Genomic DNA, 26,844 nt, shown 5'->3' on the forward strand with positions numbered 1-26,844 from the left:
AAAAAATCTGCGAAATTACATACAAGGATGTATTCCTAGGGGTTTAATTCAAGGCGATAAATAAATATCTACAATCCTGGCCAAAAGGTTAGTGTTAGTGGACTGGAGGAAAAAACCATTTAAAATGCAACTTTTCCGCAAAAATATTACTACAATTACTACAATACTACAATTTGCCAGCCAGTCCAATAACTTTTGGCCAGGATTGTAGCAATGCATATATCACGAAACAAAAAAATTTCCCAAGGTTTTTAATCTTTGTCAAGCCAGTTGCAACTTATATAAAAGATCGCCGACTGAGAAACATTCAACATCTTTTTTAAAAAAAGTTACAAAATCTAGTCAAAATTTCATAAAGAATTATTTCCAAACAATTTATAAAATATACCGTATAACTTTTAATTGGCTTCGCGGCGATGTTATTTGAAAAGTGAGCAAAAGAAAAATCCTTTCTACTTGAAGCAAGGCATTCTTTAAAAGAAAACGATTAAAGTTTTTGGTTGGGAAGTGCCTCGCTGATAAAAGGGGTTCGGGGGGGGGGGGGGGGTTGTTGACGCGAAATCCTATTTGTAAATGAAACGACGCTTATTAGAGGGAGGGCCTATCAAGCGGTAGTCGCTATTATAAGTTAACTAAACGAAGGTGCAACATCGAAACCAATATAAGATGTTACAGCGGTGGATGGGGCCTTAAATACGGTATCTTCTCTATGTATTGCACCTTCTCAAGTTTCTTCAAGGTTGAGAACGGATTGTAATAGAAAAAGGGCTAGACTGGGGTAACAAAAAGTACCAGATCATCTGCCGATTCACTCTCGTTGATGGAAAACTCGTCTTGGTCCAGTTTTACGGGACTCGGAATCATTTTCTTGAACTGAATTAAATATGCTAAAAAGAAGGCTAGCAATGCACAGAATACCCACGTATACGTGTAGCCTGGTCCAATGGTTACGTAAGAAGTTGATCCTAGGATGGGTGCCGTTAGACGTCCCAAATTACCAGATGATGATATCAAGCTGACAACTTTTCCCTTGAAAAAAGGCGAATATATTGCAAATCAGAAAGCAGGGATGATCTGTTAAAATAAATTGTCATAATGAAAAGCCTTTGATGCAACGATCAGGCATGCGAAATGCACATTCGAAACCGTTTCGAAAATATGACCACATAACCTACCTCACAAGGGATTAATGACATTGGATACCTCATAGGAAATTAATGACGAGGAAAGGAACATAAATTATATACCATTCGAAAAATACATATAAGACAGTAAGTTATCAACGCAATTTTAATGCGAAACATAAATATGATTAGGCAAAGAAAAGGTCGTGCCTTTCTTAACAGAAGGACTCGAAAGTTTGCGTAACGGATTTTAGCTTTTGAACTCCAAGGTTGTATCCCTAATAACGGTTATATCGAAGTGAAACCTACAAAGCCAAGGTACTGAGCAAAGTGCCCTTATGTAAAAGAACGGCAAATATGGGCTCTTAATGAATTGAGAATAAGCACAGCAACCGGACGTTGAACGATCTTGAATTTTGGTAATAGGAAGCTTGAAAATGGCTCATTTGTTAGGAAATCCACTGCTTTTTATACAAACCTCAGTACTTACTACATTAAAAACAATACTTGCTACTCTCTGAAAGCAGTAGGCCAATCAAGAGCACTTACCTGTCTTTTTGCAGCAACAATTTTTGTGTAAATTGATACCAAAAGACCTAGACAAGAAGAGTAGCCAATGGCAAAAAAAACGGCTCCAAACACATACTGTGGCATCCAAATCTGGGGAGTGTCTCTACACCAATCAAAACTTGCTGGGCAGCCCACAAACTGCTGCTGTCCCGAAGTGCCATTCCGAGTGATGTTGCCAGTGAATTCCTCTAGGATAAAATGAAACAATGTTTAATACTTGCCAATTGAAAAGCCAAAGATGTTATAGCCTACAATAATGTTCGCAACAATAAGTTCATTAATGCTACGTGAGTTTTGCAATTTGCTGCTACCAACTTGACATTTAATGTCACATTTGCACCAAAAGTAACAATTTCATTGTTATGATTTACATAATTCCTTGCGGGGGTAAATATTGCAAGGAATATACAAACTAAATTAACGAAATCCAGCGAAAGATTGAAATAGAAAATGTAAGATAATCTGAGTCAAACTAAATCTGAGTTCACATTCTAAGAAGCTAAACACATTTACAAGAAAAAAAACTATTATCAAGACAAATCTAAAATGAACGCAGAGTTGTTCTTACATAAAAAATTTACAATGCTTTGATTCCATTTAAAAATGAAGTTTTTATCATTCGTATTCAGCAAATCTAGTTCTTTGAAGTTGCTTCCTGTGTTAAATATTGTTTGTAGTTAATATACTTGTATATATCAATGACCAGACCAGAAAATACCAGACCAGAGTTTCCGACAGCCTTGATGATAATAAGTTGATTTCAATTTATTCTTCAAGAGGATACACTCTTCTTCCGAAATTCACAGTGCTTATCCCTTATATATCCTAATAGCCCTTCAGCTACAGGTTGTCTTATTCGTTGGCCAGAAATCGTTGTCTTATTAAGGTGCAAATCTGCTCAATTACCTCAAAGTCTGGTCAAAGCAGCAAACTTCTATGTTTAGCTTTATTGTACACAAAACTATTTAAGGTTGGAATATTTTGCTTCTGACGTTGCATTTTCGGAGTTGATTAATAGCTTTTTAATTTACATTTATAGCATGAAATTAATCTTCTTGGAGGACCAACTTGAAAACTAGCTAACGTTAAAGGTTCAACTTCCCTAGACAAAAAAGACATCAAGATTAATATAAGAAAACATAAACTTCTTAACATCAAAGGATACGGTAACCCCAAAGAGAAGTGCAAAGGTATTAACAGACGGACATACCTGCAACCATCAGTGGTGTGTTTCCTATTGGTATATAAAGTAGAAAGGATAGCATCAGACAGCCATAAACAACTGCTACAACAAGACGGTCAGAAAATCTGCAAAAGAAAGGATGCAATCAATTCCAGCTTGGATGATATCGTTGTGAATCACAACGAAAATTGCATGCTGGACAGTCATATTGAGAAAACATAGCTAAATTCATGTCCATGTTTGAAATTGGATGGAAATTTCATTAACGCGTGAAAATCCACACATTACTCGTGCAGAGTCCGCAAAACATTACGGTTCCATGGTTGTAAGCCGGAGAACGGTTACCCAACCATACAGTAGTTTTGAGGAAGGCCACTGCATAACTTGAAAAGAGTATATAGAACGAGAGGAATTCACAGTTGACATTTTCTTTTTTCCTATCAAAATGTAAAGACCAAACCCTATGGTTTCAGCCATATTCGAATTCTAAGAAGCTTTCAATCGAATGATACAAAAAAATTGAGAGAGGCAACGAGGGCAACATTTCGTCTAGAGAAACGTTTCTGAACATTTTCTGAACATTTTCTGAACATTTTCTGAACATTTTCTGAACGTTATTGTCTTAAGCTACAGCTCCATTCACCCACGCCTCTACATTAAAGTGCTTACCTCAAAACAAGAAATCTAAGAACTCCTTGCTGACAAATTCCGATAAGACCTTGACATGTGAAGACTATTCCACCGTACCAGACAGCTTTGGCTCTTGTCAGTGAAAACTGGTGTTGCACAAATGGGGTTGTTAAACTGAAAAAAAATCAACGTTTAGTAATTTATTAGGTGGTAGTAGTTTGTACACAAATAAGCATCTTTTATTTACAGGCACAAAATTCAATGCAACACGAGCGAAACTTAGTGCCAAGCGAAAGTGTAGTTCTTGGTCTCTCCTACTACCGTCGCAAGAAATACACTGCCTCCACTTCTTGAAATTCTTGATGAAGCACATAATATATAAAAAGCTTATCTGAAATGATTTAGATCTAACTTACGTCTCCATGAGTGATAAGCAGAAATTGGTAATTGCAAACATCCCGATTAACGTTAAACAAGTGAGCAGTTTTCCTTTAAAAGGCTTTTCTTCTTTACCGGTCTGGCGCCTCGACTCTTCTTTTTTAGGAGCCGTTTCTGAAAGAAGAAGGTTAGAAAAAATTAAATGGGAAACATTTTTATTGATAAGCTAAACAAGATGGAAAAAATTTTCTGAGGAAAGCGACGTTTCATAAAAATGTATGGGAGTTTATAAATAATAGTCCTGTACGTTAAAATGTGTAAAATAAATATATTTAATTGTAAAATCAATCTGAAGACAAATTGTTGAGATATTCAAATAACTTTCAATCTATCATCTGAGATGAAATGATCATTTTTAGATCATTTGTGATGAAAAGACTGCCACAACTAGTCTATGGTATTCTCTTTCAAAACTATTTAGCAGGCAACACAATTTACAGAAATTGTTATCCTACAAGAAACAATATATACTTTAAGAAGATTTCTAGTGCCTAGAAATAAAGGATGAAACATCATCAAATAGTGAGACAGCAATTGCAATAACAAATTACATCCAAAACTATTGAATCCTTTGGCCACCTCCCCAAAGTAACCTTCGAGCAATTGCTGAGTGGATTTTGATCCATTTACTGAGGTTCAACGTGAACACGTGCATTTTCTTGAGAAAATCTACACGTTTCAATAAATTTACATTAGTCTTTGTCAGCTGTATGTCTAGACACACTAAGCTGAGGATTAGAAATCAGTTTCTCAATATTTTTGCTGATTTCAGTGTTAAAAATTTCTTGAAGGTTTCTAAAACACAGTATGCTAGAGAGCTACTCTTCAGAAACACAAAACGTGACACAAAATAACATGAAACAGAATACCTGTTAAGTCAAAAGAAGCTCTTCTTTCTATTTATCTATGTCTATTAACAGAGAAAAGGTGCTTGATCGTCGAAAAGAATCAATTTCACCTTACTTTTGGGAAAGGATTTTTGAGCAGCTTTTAAAAGTTTAGGGTGATCTATGGTTTCTTATCTTTTGGTCCTCTGAAGTCTCTTAGAAAATATAAGCAAAAACTATTCAAAATAAAAGCGGCAGTTTACACGGTGTTTTGTTATCTGCAAAAAGCAACTTTGGAAATGTAGGATATGCTTTAGCAAGCAGTACTTACTGACGAAATGGAAAATAAGTAATCCATTGATGATGCCAAGACACACAAGGAGGTATGCAGGAATTGTATACAAGTTGAAATGTAGTCTTAGGGCACTAATATATAATTCTCTTTCACCAAGTAGTGAGATCAGTGCTTGAATACCTGCAAAGGTAGAAATTCATATTCAACTTTCACAATGCTGTAAATTGTTGTGGCAAAGTTCTGAAAATTTGAAATTTGGCAAATTTGGCATGGAATTTATTGCCCATTTCCTAAAAACGGCATTTTGAGGCAAAAACAGGAGAATGAATTTAAAATTCGACCCGGAGCAAATTAGGAAAGGTTAGAGCCAAACTTTTTACAGTAGCATCTACAAGCAGAAGTAACTTGTAAAATTCTCTGAAAAATTACTCCTGGGATATCACAAATCCTTATCTAGAAGAAATTGAGTTTTGCTGAATATTAACTTTTTGCTTTTTCTACCTGTAAGAACAGAAAAGTGAAGAAAATTTATAAGAAGTGTTTTCGACAAGCAGAACACAACGCCTGCCAATTTAGTCAGACTTTACAATCCAGAGCAATCGAGAGCAATCCAGAGTGGACTTAAGCGCAAGCATTCACCAAAAGTTTGACAATCTACATAATCTGACAGTGTAAATCAATCCGAACAAAAGATTATGCTGATAAATTCATCCGGCACAGTGTGAAAAGGGTCTGAAACTCTCATCACAGTTTAAGTCTATTCACGGGGACAAGTTTTTATGATATTTCACGAAACGTAGCATTAGAATTATACATTAGTTACACAGTGTGCTATATCAAAGAAGCCATTTTCATGCCTAAGCCTTTTCCATTACCCATTTTTCAAAGCAAGGTTATTGTGGTTTAGCAACGCGCTTTAAAATTGAAGTAGAATATGTCAATAAAAAATTTTTTAATGCACGCCAAAGCCTCAGGGAACACCAAGTCATCACAAACAAGGCAAAAAATTCATAGATGTGAGATTACGAGATTGACAGAAACCTTAAAAAAGACTTAAAATGTTGTTCGAAAAAATTTTATTCGCCGTCTACACATGAACAAGAAAACGGTGTTTTAAAAAAATTCCACTCTTGACAGCGTTTACAAAAGTTGCGTTTTTAGTAGACAGAAGGTGAAAATCGATGAAAATTATCTTGTTAAAAATTTCCATTACCGTGTGGAGGGGTCTCGATTTTTTCGAAAAAAGGACCTTAGGGGCCACTGATTTTGAAACAGGTCGAAAATACTATACCTCGTTACGTAAAATTACAAACACTCCTATAAAAAGCAAAATAAAAGTCTGATATGTCATTTCTTTAGATTCATTTAAAAAAATGCCACCATAATATCACCAAGCGACAGAAAATATCCCACAAGAAAAAACAAAACTGGTAAAATCAAGTGGCAAATCACTCTTTGCATAAAACCGCTCAAGATTTCCAACAAAAGGATTTCTAGGGATTTTTAGAATAAAACACTAGGATTTCCTTCAACCAAAGATATTTCTATGGTATTGGGAACATACCTGACCCCAAAGCGAATCCACCTGTCATTGAAATGACTAAATTGATCATGGCATGGGACCTCTCCTCTGGTGTAGTTGATTCTGATACCACTGCCCTTGTTATTGTCAGGTTACCTTTGAATTACGTTTAAAAAATATCATTGCACACAATATACAACAAAGTGAAAAAGACACAGAGATCCATTCAGTTGTAACAATTCAAATTGTTGTACATGCAATGTTTCTTACAGCTCAATAACATTCATATTCAGAAATCAAAGAATTTAAATTTAAATTTTTGAATTTAAGCACTGCATCTCACAACAACGTTTTTTAAACATCAAGTTATGATGCCTTCTTATAGTAAACCCTTACCCAGGAAAGTGAAGATGTTGATAAGCACTGTACAATTGGATGACAGGAAAATGCTGGTTTCTATCAGTATAGGCAAAATAAATAATCGTTTCAAACCTCTGGTAAAGCCAAGGAATAATCTGGAAACAAGGACAATCCATAGTCCATTATCCCCTCCAACACCCTGCGCAATTGCATATAACAGCCCAGACAGGATTCCAGCAAAAATGGAACCTATAAGTGGTTCTCTGCATGACCTCAAATGCATCCATCTTCCAAGCAGCACATCAGAGCCTATTGCCACGAGATTAAATCCAAAATTTGTCCAGCCTAAAAACTCTGGGCTAACCTCTGAGTCAATCTGGGGACATAAAGCGAAGGAGATATTAATAGCTTATAATTATAAGAACTGAAATTTACTTCAAGGCAAATGATAATTTTAAGAAAAAACCAGGAAAAACCTTTGACAAATAAACTATTTAGCAATGATAGAAAATGCTTCTATAAATAAAAACACAATTGAGAATTCAAGATCAATTGATTAGATGGATTTTAAAGGATTACAAAGCAAATTTTGGACTGTTTTTTAATTTGCAGGGGGATATTAACTTTCGGAAGGTTAGTTATTTGTAGCTTTAGCTTGCTAATTACTAAAACAAAGGCTTTGGAAGAGAGTTGTAAACAGACCAAAAACCTGTTTACAATGATTCACTCACTTTTTGCAGATATGGCCAGGTTGACGACACACCTACTGCTATCCCTAAAATGAAAATATCAGAAAAATTAATTAAATACAAAAGATGGGGGTATAATTTTAGATAAATGTTACAATGTGCATGGTTTTGCATTAAACACCAGGCTGCATTGCACAATTCTTAATTAGAAAACACAATATGTTGATTGGTTAATTGTCCCATTGTCCTGCATTGAGCAGTTAATTTTTGCACCAAAGCAATTAGAGCAATCAATAACAAGTGATTGGAGCAACGAAAACCAAGTGAATGCTGAAACTTGTGAATAATTAATGAGCACCAGATAGGTTATGACATTTAGCGTCCACTCGCATAAATTTGACAGGTCTGTTAAAAACACAAAATGAATACCAACATTTTTATTGCTCGAAACGTCATTATTTATTTAAAAAAACTTTTCCTGGTACAATTTACTTACATTCATTGCATTATATATTTTAGCATTATATTGTATCGCACGTAATCTAGTATATTTTATATCAAATTATTAACACTATGGAAAACAAATCAATTAGCATTAACTTTTGTTGATAATCGTTAATAATCAATCTTTAATAATCAATGAAAGAAGTGAAAACACCAAACAAACTTATCTAACCTAACATGGTCATTGTCATTGTTAAGTACATCACTCTTATGTTTGCTTTTCTGTTCTCATCCTTTTTCTCACCAATCGAGTTAATGCCACCATCAACCAAAAAATTTTTCTTTATTGGACACATCTTTGCTTTTATATTTTGCTTTGGCCTTTAGCACACAAGGCTCTAGTGTACCACATAGAAACAAACAATCAATATTGAAAATATGACAAAATTCCAGAGAGTTACCCTAACTTTTTTAATGAGTCTAAATAACCTCTTTTCAAAACAATGCATAAACCTACTAATTAATAGATTATAGATCTAGATTCTCTCAATAATTTGGCCAGGCTGGTTGCTAGCTATTGTGCTCAAGCAGGGGGGGGGGGGGTGTCCAGGACCCATTTTTAATGTGGATGAGCCATCTTTATTTGTCAATAAGTTAGAGCAATTGCTAATTAAGCACCCTACATCACAGTAGACATCACAACTGGGTGACTGGGGAGGGTGTGTCCTCAATGATCCCCAACTATTATAATTATCTTCTGAGGTTTTCCTTTTTTTCAGTTCAGTTCAGTTCAGTTCATCTGTTAAAAATTGATTTTTCATTTATTGCTCCTAATTGAGAAGCACAACAGTTTAATTTGGTTGTTGGTGTTTCATATACGGTTGTTGTAACAGGGTTGACTTTCATTGCCTGCAACAGGGTTGACAGTGTTGGTCCCTTTCATTGCCTTACACTAAAATGTGTGATTTTATTTTTAAAAATGGCATGGTAGCAAAAAACAATATTGTTCTTTCTTCATCCTCAGCCTTTTTCATTTCTGAAGCAATCCAGATGGCACACAACCCTCACTTTTACAATAACATTTCTCTCAAGGGGGTGTTACACCCTCATTACCACCAGTAGAGAATACCCTGCATGTGGCTCTCAAAAAATTATTGCAAATAATTGCAAAATACAAGAGATAAACCACACTACATCCGTTATATCCAGAAAAAAACCATTTCAAACAATTTGTTTATGTTCTCTCTTTCTTGCTTTTTGGCAGGAACTGTGCCTTTATTCAAGTCATCTGTTAAAAACCAAATATAAGATGGCCAAAAAATGAAGAACTCAATAGTATTAGGAGATACCTAAGAATAAGGATAGGCAAAGCAACATTTACCTGCTAATGCTCTAAAATTCAATTCCAGAATTCAATGTTAGGCAGACAGCTTTGCAATACTTTGTTTTTTTTATTGGATGTTCATAAGTAGGAGAAAATTTAGATTTGATTGAAACAACAGTGGTAAAACAAGAATCCTTTCAATAAGGATATAAACCCATTAACCGTGCTTTCTATGGTTGTCTATGAGTTTACTTTCTAATACTTTCTTGGGCTCTAGCATAACTGTATGCACTAATATGCAAGATGGAAGTGCACACTTATACCAAAGCGCATACTTGCACACTTGAAATAATGCTCTTGCACACCTGCAGTCATTGGAAACAGTTGTACTCTGTAGTCTGGTATATAAGTCTGGAACTTGTCAATGTCCCTAAATTTCAAACATCGCCCCCTACCATATTCCAAGTTTTATGAAAAGGCCATCCCATGGGACACTTTTTATGTACGAAGAATGAGTACATAAAGGAGTGGGGGAGCCTGTAAGAAACTAACGAAGTGACACGGTTTCTGTAACAGAATGCTACAGGAAAAATTCCGATTTCCCTCTAATTAGTGTCCCGCTTTCTATTGCTCGCGGCTATGAAATGATGTTGACTCAACATCATCAGCAAGTCAATTTTGCAAATTTTATTTTTGCCGTGCCAAAAGAGAAGTTGGCACAGTTTTAAAGGGAGCTGCAGCACACAATCCAGCAATTGTGCCCCCGTACAATGGAAGAAATGCCTACTGTGGGGAGGGGAGTTGGGCTGATCAGATCCATTTAGATTTTTGCACTGGCATAAAAGAAAAATGCTGCTTGAGAAAGTTGCTTGTCCAAAAATTCCAAAAACGATAAAAAATACTAAAAAAATTATTTTCCAAGAGTCTGAAGGGCGTGGACAAGAAATTTTTTTTGTTTACCCCAGTTTTTTTGAGCTGGTGATACCACCACCCACCACCCATGGCTACAGGCCTGCTGCGCATTGCATGGTTCTCTTGATGGGTGTTATGATGATAAGATGGGGTGCATTAAAGATTTCCTTGTGTGGTCAAGAGGATACTGACGTTGAAAATCCAAGAGCATTGTGGCATTTTTATGATACGTTTCATTTTGAATAGTTATGTAAGCCCGCCCCCCTCTCAAATAAGCCCGCTCTAGGACTAAAAAAAATAAATAGAGCTTTTACGGTAAATTAAAACGAATCAGCCCGAGAGATCCTACTCCGTCGTCAATTACAATGCCAACGAGAGTAAATTTTCGCCAAGACGCGATATTCTGATATTTTTTCTTAATAAAAATCTTCATAGAAGGGCCTAATCCTTCTTGCTACCGCTCTTTACTGAGGTCATATTACGTACCAGACATCTTCTTTGTACATAGCCATTAGGATAGGTCCCCATATTCTGTTAAAGGGTTATTTTCTGAAAAAGGGGGCAAATTTTTTTAAAAAAATAGCTACTTGAATGACTTTTTGGAAAAAAGCTGCAGATAAAGTGTGTGCTCGTGCAATAATTCGCACTGTCTTTGATTGATGACAAGTTCGAAAATTTGCCACGGCCAAGGGCTGATAAAATAAACGTTTGCAAAGCGGGCCCGTGTGAATATATAAAGTTATGCAAGTTATACAAGCCATGAAGAAATACAGTGTGAATGCAATCTAAAATAGTTGCTGAAAAATCAAATGCACAGTTAGACATTAAAATTGAGTTATGGCATGCATTCTTATTGCGTGATGAAGTTGTGCTCTTGGTGTGCAAACAATGTTTAGTTTAATTGACCAGTTTAAGGCCTGTTCCTCAGGTACTTTTAGGCCACGATTATAGGAACAATTACAGGTCCCATTGTCAGAAGCCGAACTGCTAATGAAACACAAATTACACATATGTACCAACAAGTTCCGTTCCCGCACATGACAAAAGATGTAAAAACATACCGCGAACTTTACTTTTCTTCAAGGTCTGGCCACAGAATAAGAATTACTATTAGTTGTTCCTATTCTGCGGTCAGCTTTGGCAACCCTTCTTCAACATTTTTCTAAAAGACTGGGGACGAGTTAAATATTGATTTGCGGGAAATTCAAACCTCTAGCGATGACATGCAAGTTGCATCTTTCAGCAGTATGGGTTTCAAATAAAAGGTTTCCAATCAAATTTCGTTCGGAAATGGAAAAGTAAATTGTCCTAACTACTAGCAACTAATTACTAACAAATTGTGCATAATGCCAATGTATTAGGCTCGATACAAAAAAATTAGAATATTTAAGTAAACAGCAACCAAAGTTACATCTCTAATTTTTCTCGTGCTTTTTAGGGTCTTAAAGAAAGATGGCAAGCATTCATACAACAGTCAATTGAAACTATTAACAACTATCAGGATGATAAAATTTTGGAATCAGGGCTAAATAAAAATATTTTGTGCCTGCGAGCGAAAAGCCGATTCAAAGATGTGCCTGCAATAAAAAAAGGTGCAACATGTGGTCAGATATTGATGAAATGCGAATATTTGATGCATTCAGTAACAAAAATTTTGGTGAGATTGGTATCATTTGAATGCTACTTTACATCCAACAATATCAATTACCAGTTTATGATTTTCTTTCGTTATCTGCTGCATCCAAGCAATTAGAGGCCATGGGATGAGCTGATGCTTCTACAGACTCTTCATAATTGCTCTCAATAATTTCTTACAAACGCTCCAGCTGTTTCAATCTGGACGCCTCAATTTTTAACTCACGCTCCATCAGAATTTCTAATTTTCTCGTTGCGATTATCGATAAAAAATATTGCGAACTGCAAACGCTTGCAGTCAATATTTATCCGTGGATATAAAAATGAGATAAAAAAGACCTGTAAATTAGAGTTTAAGATATCCTTGCCTACTCTTCAGTTCCATTCATTGGGCCGACATCAAACTGCTCAATTTTTTAACTTTTGTGATTGGTTACAAGATACTTTAAGCTTGTCATCAAAAGTAAAATTTAGGTGCTATTTCACCTACGGACAAGCAATTTTTCCAATGAACTAAAGATTTATGGACCAATTGACCAATAACCATCTCATGATGCATTTGGGGTGTCACACTTCCTACGCTCCCGCAAGCTTTTCCTTTAACTGCATGTAAAACTGAGCAGATAAACTTCACTTTCTAAATAATTGCTGAGAGCGATACATAATCACATATCATATATGATAACTTATCAAATGATTACTGCATAAGAAAGAGAATAAAATGATCCAGTTTTTATCTACGGGCGATTTGGCTTACTCAAGCAATTTTATTGGCTTCAACCTGGTGTTATTGATTCCATTAAGTAAAGACATCTTACGTGTAGAAGGCGTCTAACATCTCGAACACTTCACTTTAAATTGTTGGTTCTATTTACAAATCTTTTTTTTGGATCGCTGATTTATGTTATTTATTTCAATTCGTTAACAGAAGTTGTAAGATCTCGACATTACACGGGCTTTTTCTCATTTCAAAGTTAAAAATTCTTGCTGTGAAAAATTATATTCAATTAAGTTCCATTGAAAATTTGTGTTGATGCAAACCGTACGAATTTTTTTTCAGGGTGAATTCTTTGAAAACTCTGTGTTTTACATTCTTTTTCTCACTTCTACAAACATGTTAGCTGTTAGATGCCATGCTCGACAGCTTTAGCTTAAAGAAGCGCGAAGGGTGTGTCATTTATTCCAAGAGGTTTTCTAGAAATTTTTGCAGAATCTTTCAAAGGTTTTTCTAGAAAAAAAAGGATTTTTGTCAAAGATGTGCGAGATTATTTGTGAAGTCATATGCCCCTCGAAGGCATAGGTTCTGCTCAGATCGAAATATTGTGAGTGATCTCTGTTGGCAAGAGGAGTGAAAAGAAAGAGACTGATAGACAATGTGATATGCAAACTCGTGAAATTAGAGTAATGATTTTGGGTAAAAAAAAAAACCAACAGCTGTAACCTTTGAAATTATATTAGACCTCTCAATTGATACCAAGAAAGATATAAAGACAAAGTATGATTGTAAAATGAAAAGGTAAATAAAAATCGATTCAGAAAAGTGCATGCAGAAATTCGGAGCAAGAACTTTTGTGCGTCACGCAGATTAATGAGGTCTGGGGCTCATTCACACTAAGCGACCCTTCTCTATCCACGCCCCTGAATTAATAAGGTAGAATGGTTCATCTGTCCCAAAACAAAAAACCTTTTCTAATATTCTAGACCAACTTCACACAATGATTCGTCTGACAGCATGCTTGCAGTTTGAAACATTGGAAAATAGTCGAGATTATTGAGATAAGAAACATATCTTAACAGACCAAATTGTAGATCGAATTACGCCAATCAGAAACAAGAGCACGCACTTTTATCCACCATCGTGTTCCACGTGCTGCGGATTATCCGGGTCAAACACATCTTCGGTCACTGTGATTAGAGTATTGTGGAAGTCACTACCTGTGGTAAAAGCCTATCCACGTTAGAATTCTACGCCCTCGTCTCGTTCTGAATCGTATGTACTTTAAGAGAGTTACAGATGAAATGAATAGGTACCTGACACGAGCCTTACGGTGTATCAGCTCAAAATGCCTTCATTTTTGTAGTCAGTACCCTTGCCCCTACAAATTTTCTTGTTGGTTGGACAAGTAGGAGTAGCAAGTAGCGATTATTGGTCAGCAGAACATCTTTTTCAAAGCACTATAATATAACAGGCACCCAAAACTGCCTTGTTCATTTCCGTAACAAGAATATTAAATAGCTCTTCTTGACATTAACGATACTCAAATTGACTATTCGGAAATACTTGACCCCTTCAAAAATTAAAGATTCAATTTATGCAAAATTTGTCAACATGGGCTTCGTTGATCTAAAAGACTTAACAACATTTTCGTGCTACGGATCTTTAAATATCTTCAGACACCCCGTCCTTGTGCAACATTGGGCTACAGTATAAATCTATGGAGTGAGTCGAAACATGAAGAAACTGTTATGCTGTTTTGAACTTTTCATTTGGATCAGTTTGAAGGCAGAACATTAAGACTTGAATCAATAAAAAAACAAGATAATCAACGTCAAAATCTAATTTGCCATCGAAAAATTTAGAAAAACGAAGGTGTTTTCTATAACGATAAAAAACCCTTAAGTACAAAAACTACACACCGAGTAATATTTACGTGAGTACGATTCATAGGCTTGCTAACAAATCCCAGGTTGTCTGACTACTTTGAGGGAAATCAGCATGTCGAGAAACATGACTTTCTACTCTAGTAAAATACCTAAAAATTATTTGAGATGATTAAAAGGCTTTTGAATACATCAGCGATATTTGGAAAGTGAAAAATTTTGATACGCAATCTTAGAGGCTTATTTCTCACAAAAATTACCAACTTCTTATATAACGAAAGGGTTTAGCAGGTTTCGTAACTACATACACAAATTAGAAAAAACACTAAATATAAATAAAATACAAATAACAAGATTCATAGCTTACAAATGGAAGGTAGTAAATGAGTCTCTACGCTAACCAAAGCTGTAAACACTGTTCAAGAAACAAAGTCTCCTCCATTGCAAAACTGCTCCTTCAATTTACTCCTCTGTCTTTCTTTTGGTATTGTCACCTGTTAAGGATAAGAAGAATGTCTTTATTGGATATCTTCAATATTAAACTGAAACAAAAAGCACGAGGAAAATACAAGAACATCATTTTAATGCACCAATTCAAAGTCAAGACTGGATCATCTGGCCTCAACTATGAGTATTTCCATTCGGGCGCAAGAAAACTAGACGCCTTCAGACAAAAACAGAAGCAAGCACTCGATCAAAAATTTAGATTCTAAAAGTTATTTTACACCTTTTGCAGGTTTTAGAGAGATCGAAATGAGCCTTTTACGGGAATACAGTGGCTTGCAAATTAAAAACACAGCATTACAAATTCGATCTTTATATCAAATGTCAGACATACCACATTCCATTTCCTTTCCTGCCACTCTGGTCCCATGGACCTCCAGACCATTCCTGTCTACACAAAAGCACTCTTTATCTGTGCATTGTTTTGAAACGTAGAATCCGTCTTCATTGCATTTGGGAATAAAGAGACCCGGTACAGGGCGTGGCACTCCAGCGATCAACAGAGTGGGGATGTTTTCAATTGCCTTGGTGCATGGAGGCTCTGTAATTTAATGGCAAGTTGATTTAGAAAGCAAGAATCATCAATAAAATGCAATCTTAATCAATTACAGTACTTAACAGGCCCCCCATCATCCGTTTGCAAAATTCAATAAGGAATTGAGGATTTTTAAAAGCCAGATTTTAGGAATTTTCTAGGACCCAACAATAATTATTAAGGACTTTTTAGGATTTCTTTTTAACCAAATAAGTTTTTTTGAGGATAGCCCGAAATAGCCAGAAAAAAATGCATAGCGGAATCTCTGAAGAGTGTTAGACGAAAAGAATACAAGTATGCATTGTTTCAGCTATTTTGTGTCTAGGGGCATCGCAAAGAAACAGCAAGAAAGGAAAGAAAAACTTGAAGAGATAAAAAGAAAAATAGAATTGAAGAGCTCTGGAATTTGCGTAGCAGAGAAATAAAATACAGGAAGGGTAGAAGTAGCTTAAAAAATACCTTTCACTGAAGAGTTTAAAGAGAAAAGACATACAAAAGGTGCAATCACAACATAGGATTGAAAATGAGGAGCAACCTTGAAAAGAAATAGGACAATTAGAAGAAAAAAGAACTAAAATTGAAGACTGTACAGGGTTTTGTATCGTTGATTCCAATTAGATTTTGTCTATTTCCAATATACTTGGTACTAACATATAAAAATGACAAAGTTAGCTAAATTTCTTATAAATTTTAGGCAATTTGGAATTATTTGTCAAATTTTAGGAATATTTTATGATTTTTGATAAAAATGGCGAGATATTTTAGGGTTTTTAGGAATTTAGGCTAAGAGGCCACTAAATTAGCTGACAAGTTTTAAAATATGCATTAACAAATTTACGATCTTGGATAAAAGGTACAGCTACATTAAAGGAATGGTTTAAACAGATATAAAAACTAGTGGTAAAGATAGATTATTTTTCAGTATTAATATATACACTGCTGCAATTAATTGATCAGATGTGGGTGGCACTATTGCAGAGGTCAGAGCTATGCAGAAAGAGTCAGTCGACACATCTAAAAATGGGTTGGAGTTAGGTGAATGTTGCTATATTCCATATATATAAATCGTCCTTTTTGATGATTCCATTTTGATTGGTCTTGAGAAACGTCTAAGGTTTGAAAAATCTAAATCACCACTTTCGTTACATTACAGCACACGGTCAGGTAAATAATAAATAGAATTTCCCAAAAGCAAGGAAATATCTTAGGAAGCTATATTAACCAAATATTTTATAAACCAAAAGCGTGTATTGCCCTGTCTATACGTCATCGAGCATGACTGGCCGGCAAAGAGTAGTTTTCATTAAAAAAGTATGCAAACAAATAGCTAATGAATTGACTTACCCACGCAAAGGCATCGGCAGAATTCTGTCTTCTCCACTGTTCCATTGCGGTTTCTGTCACAACCGAGGAAAAATTTCTTCATGCAATGTTCTGAGTTTACACTTTCCAAGTCAGACAGCTCAGTGCTTTCAAGAATGCCGTTTTTGTTAACATCGAGGTGATCAAACATCCACTGAACGGGCTGCAAGCAGAAAACTTCGGCGTCGGGCCTGTTTGGGTCTTTCTTGCATGCAAGAGTGACGTCTAAACAAATAGATGGAAAGGAAAGGTTAGCAAAATTATCTGTAAAACTGGTTAACCTGCACAACTAAGACACTGATCGAGTTCAATAATTATTGGTGAAAATAAGAAAGAAGCAGATTTTGACAATCTGTTAAATTCGAGCAGTAGTTTCAGAATCATACAAGATTCGTGAAAAGCCGTCGAATTTGTCAATTTTGCATTCTTGTGAATGTTGCCTGCCAATTTATCAGGCAGGAAACTGCAGAAGAATGCAGAATTATAGAAAGCAGAAATAAGCAGCAAGTGGAAATTCAGACGAAAAGTAGCAGCTAGATGGCATTTGAGACTGGCGTTACTTAACCAAAAGAGCATTACTACAATATCATAATTTAGTCTGAATGGATGAAGACTGGAGAGTGGATCATGAACACAGCCAGGGGCGGACACTTGGTCAAATATCGGGGGGGGGGGGAAGCCTATTGTTTATATAAGATGACGTCACATTTCCCATTGTTTTCGAGCAAAAGACCATTGTCCTCTAAAGTACTGGGGGGTCGTCGCCCCCCTCGCCCCCCAAAGTGTCCGCCACTGAACACAGCATGTGGATGGACGCTGTAAACGACGTTCTGGGATATGGATTGCAACGCTTAAATTTGTGCATGCTTGCTGTCAACTACGGTTTGCGGATAATATGCTCAACTAAATGAAAGGCTGAATCTATTGTTAGCAACTTCTAGCAAATCTCCAAGCGTCTACAGTTATATATAAGAAATATTCATAGACATCAAAAACTAATACAGGAGACTCCGGTTAAAGTCACACCAAAACTTGTGACTGTAAACTGAGTGTGACTATAAGCGGATCTAAATATTTGGGTGGGTCTAAATATTACGTGACTGTAACCAGAAATGTGACTTTAAGCAGAGTGACTGTAAGCGGCGTCGACTGTGTTGACCTGAAAAATCCTGACTTACACATTGCCTTGAGCTTTGCATCGAGAAATGACATCTCCTTTATTGAGCTTTTTCCTTTGTCTCCCTGTTCATTTGATTTCAAAACGTGAAACCAATCAATAAGTCTCCCAGGCAGCTCAGATAAGTCACTTTGTAAACAGACACCTTCAAAAAAACCAAAACAAGAAAAGTTCACTTTCAGTCTCTTATTTAATCAAAGGATTTCAATTACCGCAACACAATAACTTTCCTGTGACAAAAGGGCAATATCAACTGAAAAATTGTTTTGAAAAGCTGTTGTTTACTCTAAAAAGAATATAATCAATGTTAATGATGTATAAAAAGGGTAAATTGATCAAATAAAAGCAACATCAGTTTAAAGGGCGAAACTAGTGGCAGATAACTCTATCAATGGAGCAACCATAGCAGAAATCGGAACCCCCACCCAGTTCAATACTTATACCTCGATATTGTAAAAATTCATACCCCCAACTTTGGAGTTGGGGAGGGGGAGGGGGTGTTTCAATATACATGCATACACGATTAAGGTAAAAAAGAAAATTCATACCCTGACCAACTCTCCTCTTAGTTTCCTGGACTGAAATCTCTGTCTTGCGTTTGTACATTTCCATTTTGTTTTTCATCTTCAACTTCATCCATTTTCTCATCTTCTCTGAATAAACCTTCTCAATACCTTCTGCTGTGGCAAGGGCGTCTTCCGATGACAGCCTCTCGCTTTTCTTCAACTTAAAAAATTGAAATTAGCATTATGTTTGGTACCACATACGGGGGGGTGGGGGGCATAATCATCGACTCTGTACTCAAATGCACATTTGATGGGGGGAAAAGTCTGTAATTATAATGAATTTAATAATGAGACAAACAATTTAAGAATGATCTCTCCGAGATAATCCATCAGATTGATTAAATTGCTATCACTAGGATTGTAAATTCAAGAACAAAAAAAGGCGTAACTATTTCGAATAAAACGCAAATGACATCTTCAAATCTATGCCTCAATTCGAAAAATTTGTATCTGAAAATGAGATATTGCAAGAGTAGCTTGGCTGGGCGCATTTGATGAACATGATTCTCTGTGGTTCTATGGAGAGTTAGCTAGTTAGATGCTATTTCCAATATCTAAAGCCTTACAGTTTTTTAACTCAAAATTCAATTAGCTATATCAAAAATAGTCTCAGCAGCGACGCTTTGAAACTCTTTTAATTAACTTTTAAGGAAGACCTGCATAACCGGTGATTTCATAAAAACTGCTGTTTAAAGGGAAAATCCTTAATCTCGTAAAAAATTACATTGTTAATTTTACAGCACTAGTCGGCTAAAAGAAGACTTTTCAACTGTTGTAAGAAAGATAGACTTTGCACAGTCTCAATGAGAAACCAAGTAGGAACCAATAATTAAGCTTGATATGTTTGACAGTGTGGAAACCTAACGCAATTGGGCCAAGCTGATTGGATTCATGGTTTATTGGAATTCATACTAATGAATAATAGTAGATTGAAACAATTTGAAATTTAAAACTGAAATGAACATCATACCTTTTCAATTTCTGTTTCTTTTTCCATTTCTGCCTTAAATCTGCGATCAAGGCGGACTTGCAAACGCAGCTTTTGTAATTTATGCACAGTGGAAGGGTCCATTGTCTCTACATCTTTGGGATCTTAAATACAAATACTTAGTTCATGTGAAAACTTGTATTAACTTGCTTGAAGCTGCAAAGACTTCACCTGTCTTAGACTGCTGTCCCCTTCATAAATTTTCAAGTTGAAATATTTCGCTACTGGATTTTGAGGATTTTGATTTTTCTATTAATGTTTATGTTTTGAATGAAGTCATAACAAATAGGTTACATGTTAGCCTTGAAGCTTGCAAACAGTGCCAATTAGGCAAGTTTGGATAAATCAAATATAAAATTTCTAACGAAAGCAAATTTTACTGCTGCACACGGCCTTCCCTGAAAATGCACAGAATTTAGGACTGGTTTACTGTATTTTACATCATACACAACTGCCTGAAAAATAATCTGCTGCAGAATACAAGGCAGAAGCCTAAATTTCTATTCAATTATGCGCCATTGGGAATAAAAAATGAAGAGGCAGTAGCTAAAATAAAAGCGCAACAACAGAAAAAAAAGTTCACAGGAAAAAGAAATTTCTACACAGCCTACCACATGGGCACTTCCCTGTGCACATTGGCTCAATGACAAAATTGTCCATGCATTCAGCTTGTTGCAGTCGACAAAGGGAATTATATGTCTTTCCATCAGTTCCACAAACTGGGCTCCCATTTCCAGTTACTTTGCATGTTGGACATCTTTTAGGTATCAATGAAAAAAGTCATGTGGAAAAATTCCATTATAAAAATAATGCCAAAGGAAAGAGTGTGAAAAATAGCCTGCAGTGCTACATGTCATGTCATTTGATGAACAGTACAATGTCATTTCTTATTCACTCAAAAAAACCTGAACATAAATTGGACTTAACTGGAAATCTACTTCCAGTTTGCAAAAGGTTTTCACATTTAACGTTCTTAAAACTATCTCAAAATTAAATTTGCTTCAGTTCTCTTTTATGAATGTAAGCTGCATGCAGGAGACAATAGAAGCAGGAAACAGAAGGAACATATTTAAAGCATTCTTGTATCCTGGGTATTAACTTTAAAGACCAATGTACAAGCAACACAATGATTGAAAATATGATTCACAAGGTGGGCTCATTATTTTAGTTTTATAATTAACAAAGTGGGCTTTGAACAATAAACAAGGACAACTGATTTGTTTCATTTTGGTTATTCTATTGGTAAGCCTGGTTTTGTCGCCCAAAGACCTGGCACTGTTGATGCCCTAATGTGGGAAAGCACCTTTGAAAGAAAGAATTACTAAAATTACCTTTTTACACACAATGGTGTCCCGCCAATCACATCACACTCTTCATACTTTCCAGAGCATGGGTAGTTCTTGCAACCTTAGATTAGAACAAAGTCAAAAAACTATTTTAATTTTTAAGGTACCAATTATACTGCAAACAACAAACTGGCACAGCAATATTCCTAAAGACAGAGATTTGGAGAGCTACAAGTTCCCAGAACAAAGGACATTTCTAATCAATTCTTACTACATAATTATGGGGAAACCTCTCAGCCTTTAAGATAACAAGTTAATGTACCTTAGAAAAAGCTGTAAACTGTTTAAGCTAGTTGTTGTAAATTGAATGTAAATATTCTGGCACACAACATGTAAAAACTCCTTTGCCATGGTTGCGTTTTTTAGGCCCACTCTCTGTATCAACAGGCCTAACAATGCTTCAAATGTCTTCAGTTATCGCTCCATTAAAAGGGCTGTCAGTAGGACGAGTCCCTGTGCAAGAGATTTGAAAAAACTAGGAATGTCCTTTTCCATCAAATCTGTGTGAGTTTCAATATTTCTGTTCATAACTTTGACATAAATACTTGGATAAAGTGGCAAAGCAGTGAGAAATTCAGTGAACAGGGTGGATAGCTATGGCGCCCAAAACTACAATTACAAGAATGCATTGCCTGTGGCAACACTTGTGACGTAACAACGGGATTGGTCTATTCTCAGAAAACTATGTCATGTTGGTGCATATGTTTTTAAACATTGGGCATAAAACTATGAGGACCACTTGGCTGTGAAGTTTGTATATATGGCAGCTTTCTGCTCATTCATACAATGGTTGCCTTAATGTATTCAAGTCAATGCATTGAAACTGAGGTGTCCAAATGTAAATAAACATATTCTCTAGTGGCTTTTCAAGCCTGTGAGGAGCATGGTATGTTGAGAAGTAAAACATTTTGTATTTTATATTTTCAGAGGTGTTTCAAAGTAAAAGAGGCAACACTGAAGACACAAGGACAATCACAGGGTATCTTTTGACACTTACATAATTACTCTGAGTTTTTAAAGAGACAAAGGTCAATGTTGAGTACTCCAGATTCCTTAAGCGATTTAAAAATTTCAATACTTATACCTTCTTAAGAGTTTATTCCCTATGATGTCGCTAAATTTCACATTTAAGGCCCTATAATTAATTTTTCATACTGGAAAATTTCCAACAAAAACTTGCTGTGGATGGTTTTGCAGAAACAAACAAAGACATTGGTGATGTTTCTAATGTTTTTAAATGTTCATGATATTTCTGTCAAGAGATTCACTTCTGTTTTAATGCTGTTCTAATACTGTACATAAATGGGAAAAGTACATTTTCATTCAATGTGTCTAAACTTTTATGCAAAACAGCCAATTAATTTGGTAGATTTTAATGAAATTTCATTTGTTTCTTTTCTTTTTTGCCCTGACTACAGAAGTTTCTTAGTTTTTTCTGATTGCCAAGTACTTGTTTCTTTCAGTAAGTTTCTTATAAAAAATGTGTGTAGCCATACAAAATCTGACAATATTGCAGAAAAAATTCAACAATTGTCATGGGCAAAATTTGTTTTACAAAATTTCATATTACAAAGTTATAAAGTTGCATACAAACCATCAAGTGGTACAGTTTCTGCCTATAAAAAGAAAAATGTTTTAATAATTGATTGACAAATTATTGAAAAAATGGACAGTCAACTGACAAGATGATTGTAAATGAATTGTCAAGGTATCTTTTCAAATACAGGAAACTAAATTTGCGTGTGCGTAACATTCTAATTAAACACAGCAATCTACTTTTCTTTAAAAATAATTTTGGTCTAAATGCGAGTCTGTTTACAAAAGTTATTGAAACTTTACGTAAACTTGATACATGAAATTTTCTTTCTAAGGAAACTAAAGACAAAAACAAATTCGCCGGCAATAAACAATTTTGTTTATTGTAATATAATTCTCGTCCAGTATTCAATATTCTTGATAGAGGTACCTTAGTCTCATGAAATATTTTGAGGTTGACGGTGGAGACCAGAACAATGGCAGTTTTACAAATCATAAAAAAGAAACGGAAACGTGTGAATGACAAAGTAAAAAATCTTGAAGAAAGTTTTCGAGGGAAGTCAACAGGCTTGTTTTCAATGCAACTTTTCACCAAAAACGTCATTCTTTAAAATATTTTCATGGGTGAATTGTATCGTACTTCCCTTGAAACAAGACTATGAGCGCAAATATTCATGGGCAGCTAAAAGGATTAGGCGAAGTTAAACCAACAAACTGGCCTACAAATCATAGAGAGGGCAACAATACATCTACTGAAGGAATCTCTTGAAAAAGGTGTATTGGAATTTAAATCTTACCACATCAGATCTAGCGTTGGTTGCAGCAACCAGAAGGCACAAAATCAATGTAGCACGTTTCATCTTTGGTCAGAGATTGTCTTTACCTCTCTGAGCACTGGACTTCTTCTCACAATTTGAGCCGCAGCCTTGTCACGGCCTATTGCCATTTCCGTTGAATAACAACGGAAGACTATTGTGTCCATTCCTTTTTAACCAAATAAGCGGACCAATTCAACAGAGGAACTTGTACATGTCCATAAGAATGGAGGTTTTGAAAAAACCCTGCGGCTTGCAACAACTCACTACAGATACTCTCGTTCATGAAATAACCCAAAGGCACATTTCATATAAAATCGAAGATAGATAGCCCTGGCAGCACCGCTGGCAACGAATCTTCACGGGGGAACAACAGCCCCCACTCCCCTGTTTCTGATTGCCCTTCTTGATTTCTGCCCTTTACATAGTACCTGTTTTCTTTCTCTTTTCTGTCAGGAATGTATACACAGTTCAATGAAAGTAATGTACTTTCATAATCGATTGCTAATTGGAGAGGTAGCTGAAAAGGTTTTGGGTCAATTTTTTCATCACAAGAAGGACTGTTGATTTGATCCCTTGATCTGAAGGCCTTTGTGAAGAACTTGTTGCTAGTAAAAAGGGACATAGTCACATGCACAAAGTTAAAAAAAATTGTTTACAATTAATGGCAGCATAAAATTTAAAGCAAAGTCTTACAGTACTGATAAGATTAAAGGGAGAGACATTTGGTTTCCTCATTTTAGATATGGCTAGCCATAGGAAAGGCAAAATAATAGACCATGTACTTGTTCCCAGACCTCTGACACGCTTATCTTTACAACTCCGCTAAAAATAAAATCAATAACAAGCAACTTGCTTTAGATACTAATTATAGCAGACTAAAAGGATTTGGATCGTCACACATTTTCAAAATGCCCCCAAATGCTATTTTTTAGAATGCTTAATTGTTCCCAGACTCTTGAATTGATTATCTCTATAACTTTGTTGAAAATGAAATCAGTGACATGAAAGTTAGCAAGAATACTAATCATAACAAACAAAAAATTTAGAATGATTTGGGTTTGATCACGTAAAGGATTTAAATTGACTTCCATCTTCAAAATGCTACCCGAATGCTGTTTTTAGAATGTGTAATACTTCCAAGATCTCTAAAAATTGCTGGGAAAGATAGTCTTCAGTACTCAGTTGGACGAAACACTTGCAAAAAGGCCACTCAGTTTATAATGAGTCGAATCTTTGCAATCACGAGGAGGTAGATACAAGCCAATTTTTGGTAGATTTTGTTATTTTCGTAATTGCTAAATTTACATGCTTGAATATCGAAAAGCTTTGGGTAGAGTTGGCTACTGGAAAAAAAGCAAAAGGGGATACCGATCCAACATATTCTTTCAGGCATCGCGAGATACTGTATTCCATGTTTCGGTATGCACCATTCGTTTTTGATACAGTTAAATCGTTTGCTGGTCGAGGGGAGCCTACTACATGGCAGACATGGAAGTCTTTCCCTTGTAGAAGCCAATCCCTCAGGCAGGTCATTACTCATTATTGCTAGTCGACAAAGACTTTGCATTCAGGAGCAGATCGAGGTTCATTGGTGCCCCAAGCACTCACCAATTTTGGTGCCCCCTCCTTTTACCAATGACCCAAGGCTAAGAATATAGGAAGGTGATATTATCAGGTTTATTGATTTTGGTTTTGAAAATAAATAGGTTATAGGAATTTGTGGTTCAAGATCAAAGTTTACAAGCTCTAGAAAGGAAAGGCGATGAAGATTCAGAGTATATCTTGGGGAATCAGGGATAAAAGATCAGATCTCCTGGTAGCAATGTGTATGGAAATATCTTTTAAAAATGGATTGGTTAGCAGTACAACGCCGAGAAGAATGGAGTTGCAGAGATTTGTGAAGTTGCGGTTGTTGACGAGGTGAATAGTATTTACTGTAAGGATTTGTAGAGTAGGCATAAAAAGATTTAGAAGTGCCAACCTATCAGAGATAATGCTGCCAATCCTCCCAATAATAGTGCGTTGCAAACCAAACATATGGTTTTCAGGATGACGAAGTTTCCTGCCAGACAAAATAAAAAACCTTAGAGGTGTAGGAGATCACTTTGCAGTTACCAAAGGAGTCGATAACAAAACACCACACGTGAGCCGCATGAGCTGGAAAAGCCCCGGTAGATCTTACTGACCAAACCCTTCACTATTTGGTTACTCAACAAAAGACTAAAGCTCAGACCAGGTGTGCTGGAACTCCTATAACACCCCTAGACCTGTCACTTAGTGAATGCTAACAGTTTCTCTAGATCAAAAAAGTAAAAATAAATCGAAAATTAGAGATGACTACTTATGCTAAGGGTTTATACTTATCTATTAGAATTTAGAGAAAGAATCAAATAAGATGATTGGTATGTTCTTACAAATGGAGTGAAATATAACGGATACCGTACACATTACGTCTTAAACAGAGAGTTCATAGGAAATATGTGACTTTGCTAAATATCATATTGACCAACAGATGCCAGAGTGCAAAGCGCTAGCAGTCCTTATTTTGATAACCTGATCAAGAAGCAGAAAATTTATCAATTTATTTTACATTTACTAGGGAACATAACCTGACCAAGCAACATAACATTTTGATCAATTTACATCAGCTTTGCAAATATAGTTACCTAAATTTGAACATTTCTGGCAGTATATAAAGCAGGGGGCACGAGCAAAGTATCATCATTTCAACAGCCATGACATGAATTTTGTCACTGATAAAAAGCATTCACAGAAATTCTGGAAAATCACTAAAACAGCATTCACAGAAAAAGGCAAAACCCACGAGAAAATAATTCTTATTGAAAAAGATAGAATTATATCAGACAGCAAACAAATTGCGGAACTATTGAATGATTACTCTATCAATATAATACAGTCATTAAATATTCCTAAATATCTGCCACAAGAAAAGACCTCCACACCTCATAATCGCAACGCACAGGCAGAAAGCTGTCATTCTACATTAGATACAATTATACAAGCATATAAACACCACCCTAGTATCATCGCTATTAAGGGGCAAATAAATCACCAATCTCTCTTCAGCTTTGAGCCTGTATGCATACAAACAATAGTTCAAGAAATAAACTCTTTAGATTCGAAGAAGGCAACTGGAGGCCGAGTCCTGATGGTATACCATCTGAAGTCATCAAAGCATCAGTAGAAGAACATTACATTACAAACACTTCTGAAACATTACAAATTCTCTTTAACCACTCTGTCAAAACTAGTGAATTTTCCAGTGCAATGAAACAATCAGATGTATCACCAGTATTTTAGAAAGGAAATCCAAATGATAAAAGGAACTACAGGCCAGTAAGTGTTCTTCCTTCACTGTTTAAGATATATGAAATAATAATGTATAATCAGATATTCTCATTAATTAAAATGAAATTATGCCCTCCTTTATGTGGATT

The 26,844-nt window shown here is 35.7% G+C and overlaps 2 protein-coding genes across 3 annotated transcripts; both read right to left on the minus strand.

Annotated features, from left to right (window-relative positions):
• Positions 1-568: 568 nt before the first annotated feature.
• LOC135686041 (major facilitator superfamily domain-containing protein 8) lies at positions 569-11,481 on the minus strand. 2 transcript variants are annotated; one of them, XM_065202188.2, is made up of 11 exons: positions 11,380-11,481; positions 8,315-8,480; positions 7,681-7,724; positions 7,082-7,325; positions 6,632-6,745; positions 5,104-5,247; positions 3,924-4,059; positions 3,547-3,681; positions 2,905-3,002; positions 1,674-1,882; positions 569-1,029 (listed from the first exon to the last, which is right to left on the minus strand). In XM_065202188.2, the coding sequence occupies exons 2-11, from the start codon at positions 8,436-8,438 to the stop codon at positions 769-771; spliced, it is 1,509 nt and encodes a 502-aa protein (XP_065058260.2). In that variant the 5' UTR covers positions 8,439-8,480; positions 11,380-11,481; the 3' UTR covers positions 569-768. The 2 variants fall into 2 exon arrangements, with proteins under 2 accessions (XP_065058260.2, XP_065058261.2); XM_065202189.2 differs by lacking the exon at positions 8,315-8,480 and having other exon boundaries at positions 570-1,029; positions 11,380-11,458.
• Positions 11,482-14,493: 3,012 nt separating this feature from the next.
• On the minus strand, positions 14,494-23,511 carry LOC135686042 (testican-2). Its single transcript, XM_065202190.2, has 10 exons — positions 23,366-23,511; positions 22,627-22,648; positions 21,018-21,093; positions 20,298-20,443; positions 19,669-19,790; positions 18,681-18,858; positions 18,134-18,277; positions 16,938-17,180; positions 15,393-15,599; positions 14,494-15,048 (listed from the first exon to the last, which is right to left on the minus strand). Exons 1-10 carry the CDS (start codon positions 23,426-23,428, stop codon positions 15,017-15,019), a joined length of 1,233 nt encoding a protein of 410 aa, XP_065058262.2. The 5' UTR covers positions 23,429-23,511; the 3' UTR covers positions 14,494-15,016.
• Positions 23,512-26,844: the final 3,333 nt, after the last annotated feature.

The sequence above is a fragment of the Rhopilema esculentum genome, chromosome 6 (genome assembly GCF_057945365.1).
Source record: "Rhopilema esculentum isolate cy_ngs chromosome 6, ASM5794536v1, whole genome shotgun sequence".
In the NCBI taxonomy this organism is placed as follows: domain Eukaryota; kingdom Metazoa; phylum Cnidaria; class Scyphozoa; order Rhizostomeae; family Rhizostomatidae; genus Rhopilema; species Rhopilema esculentum.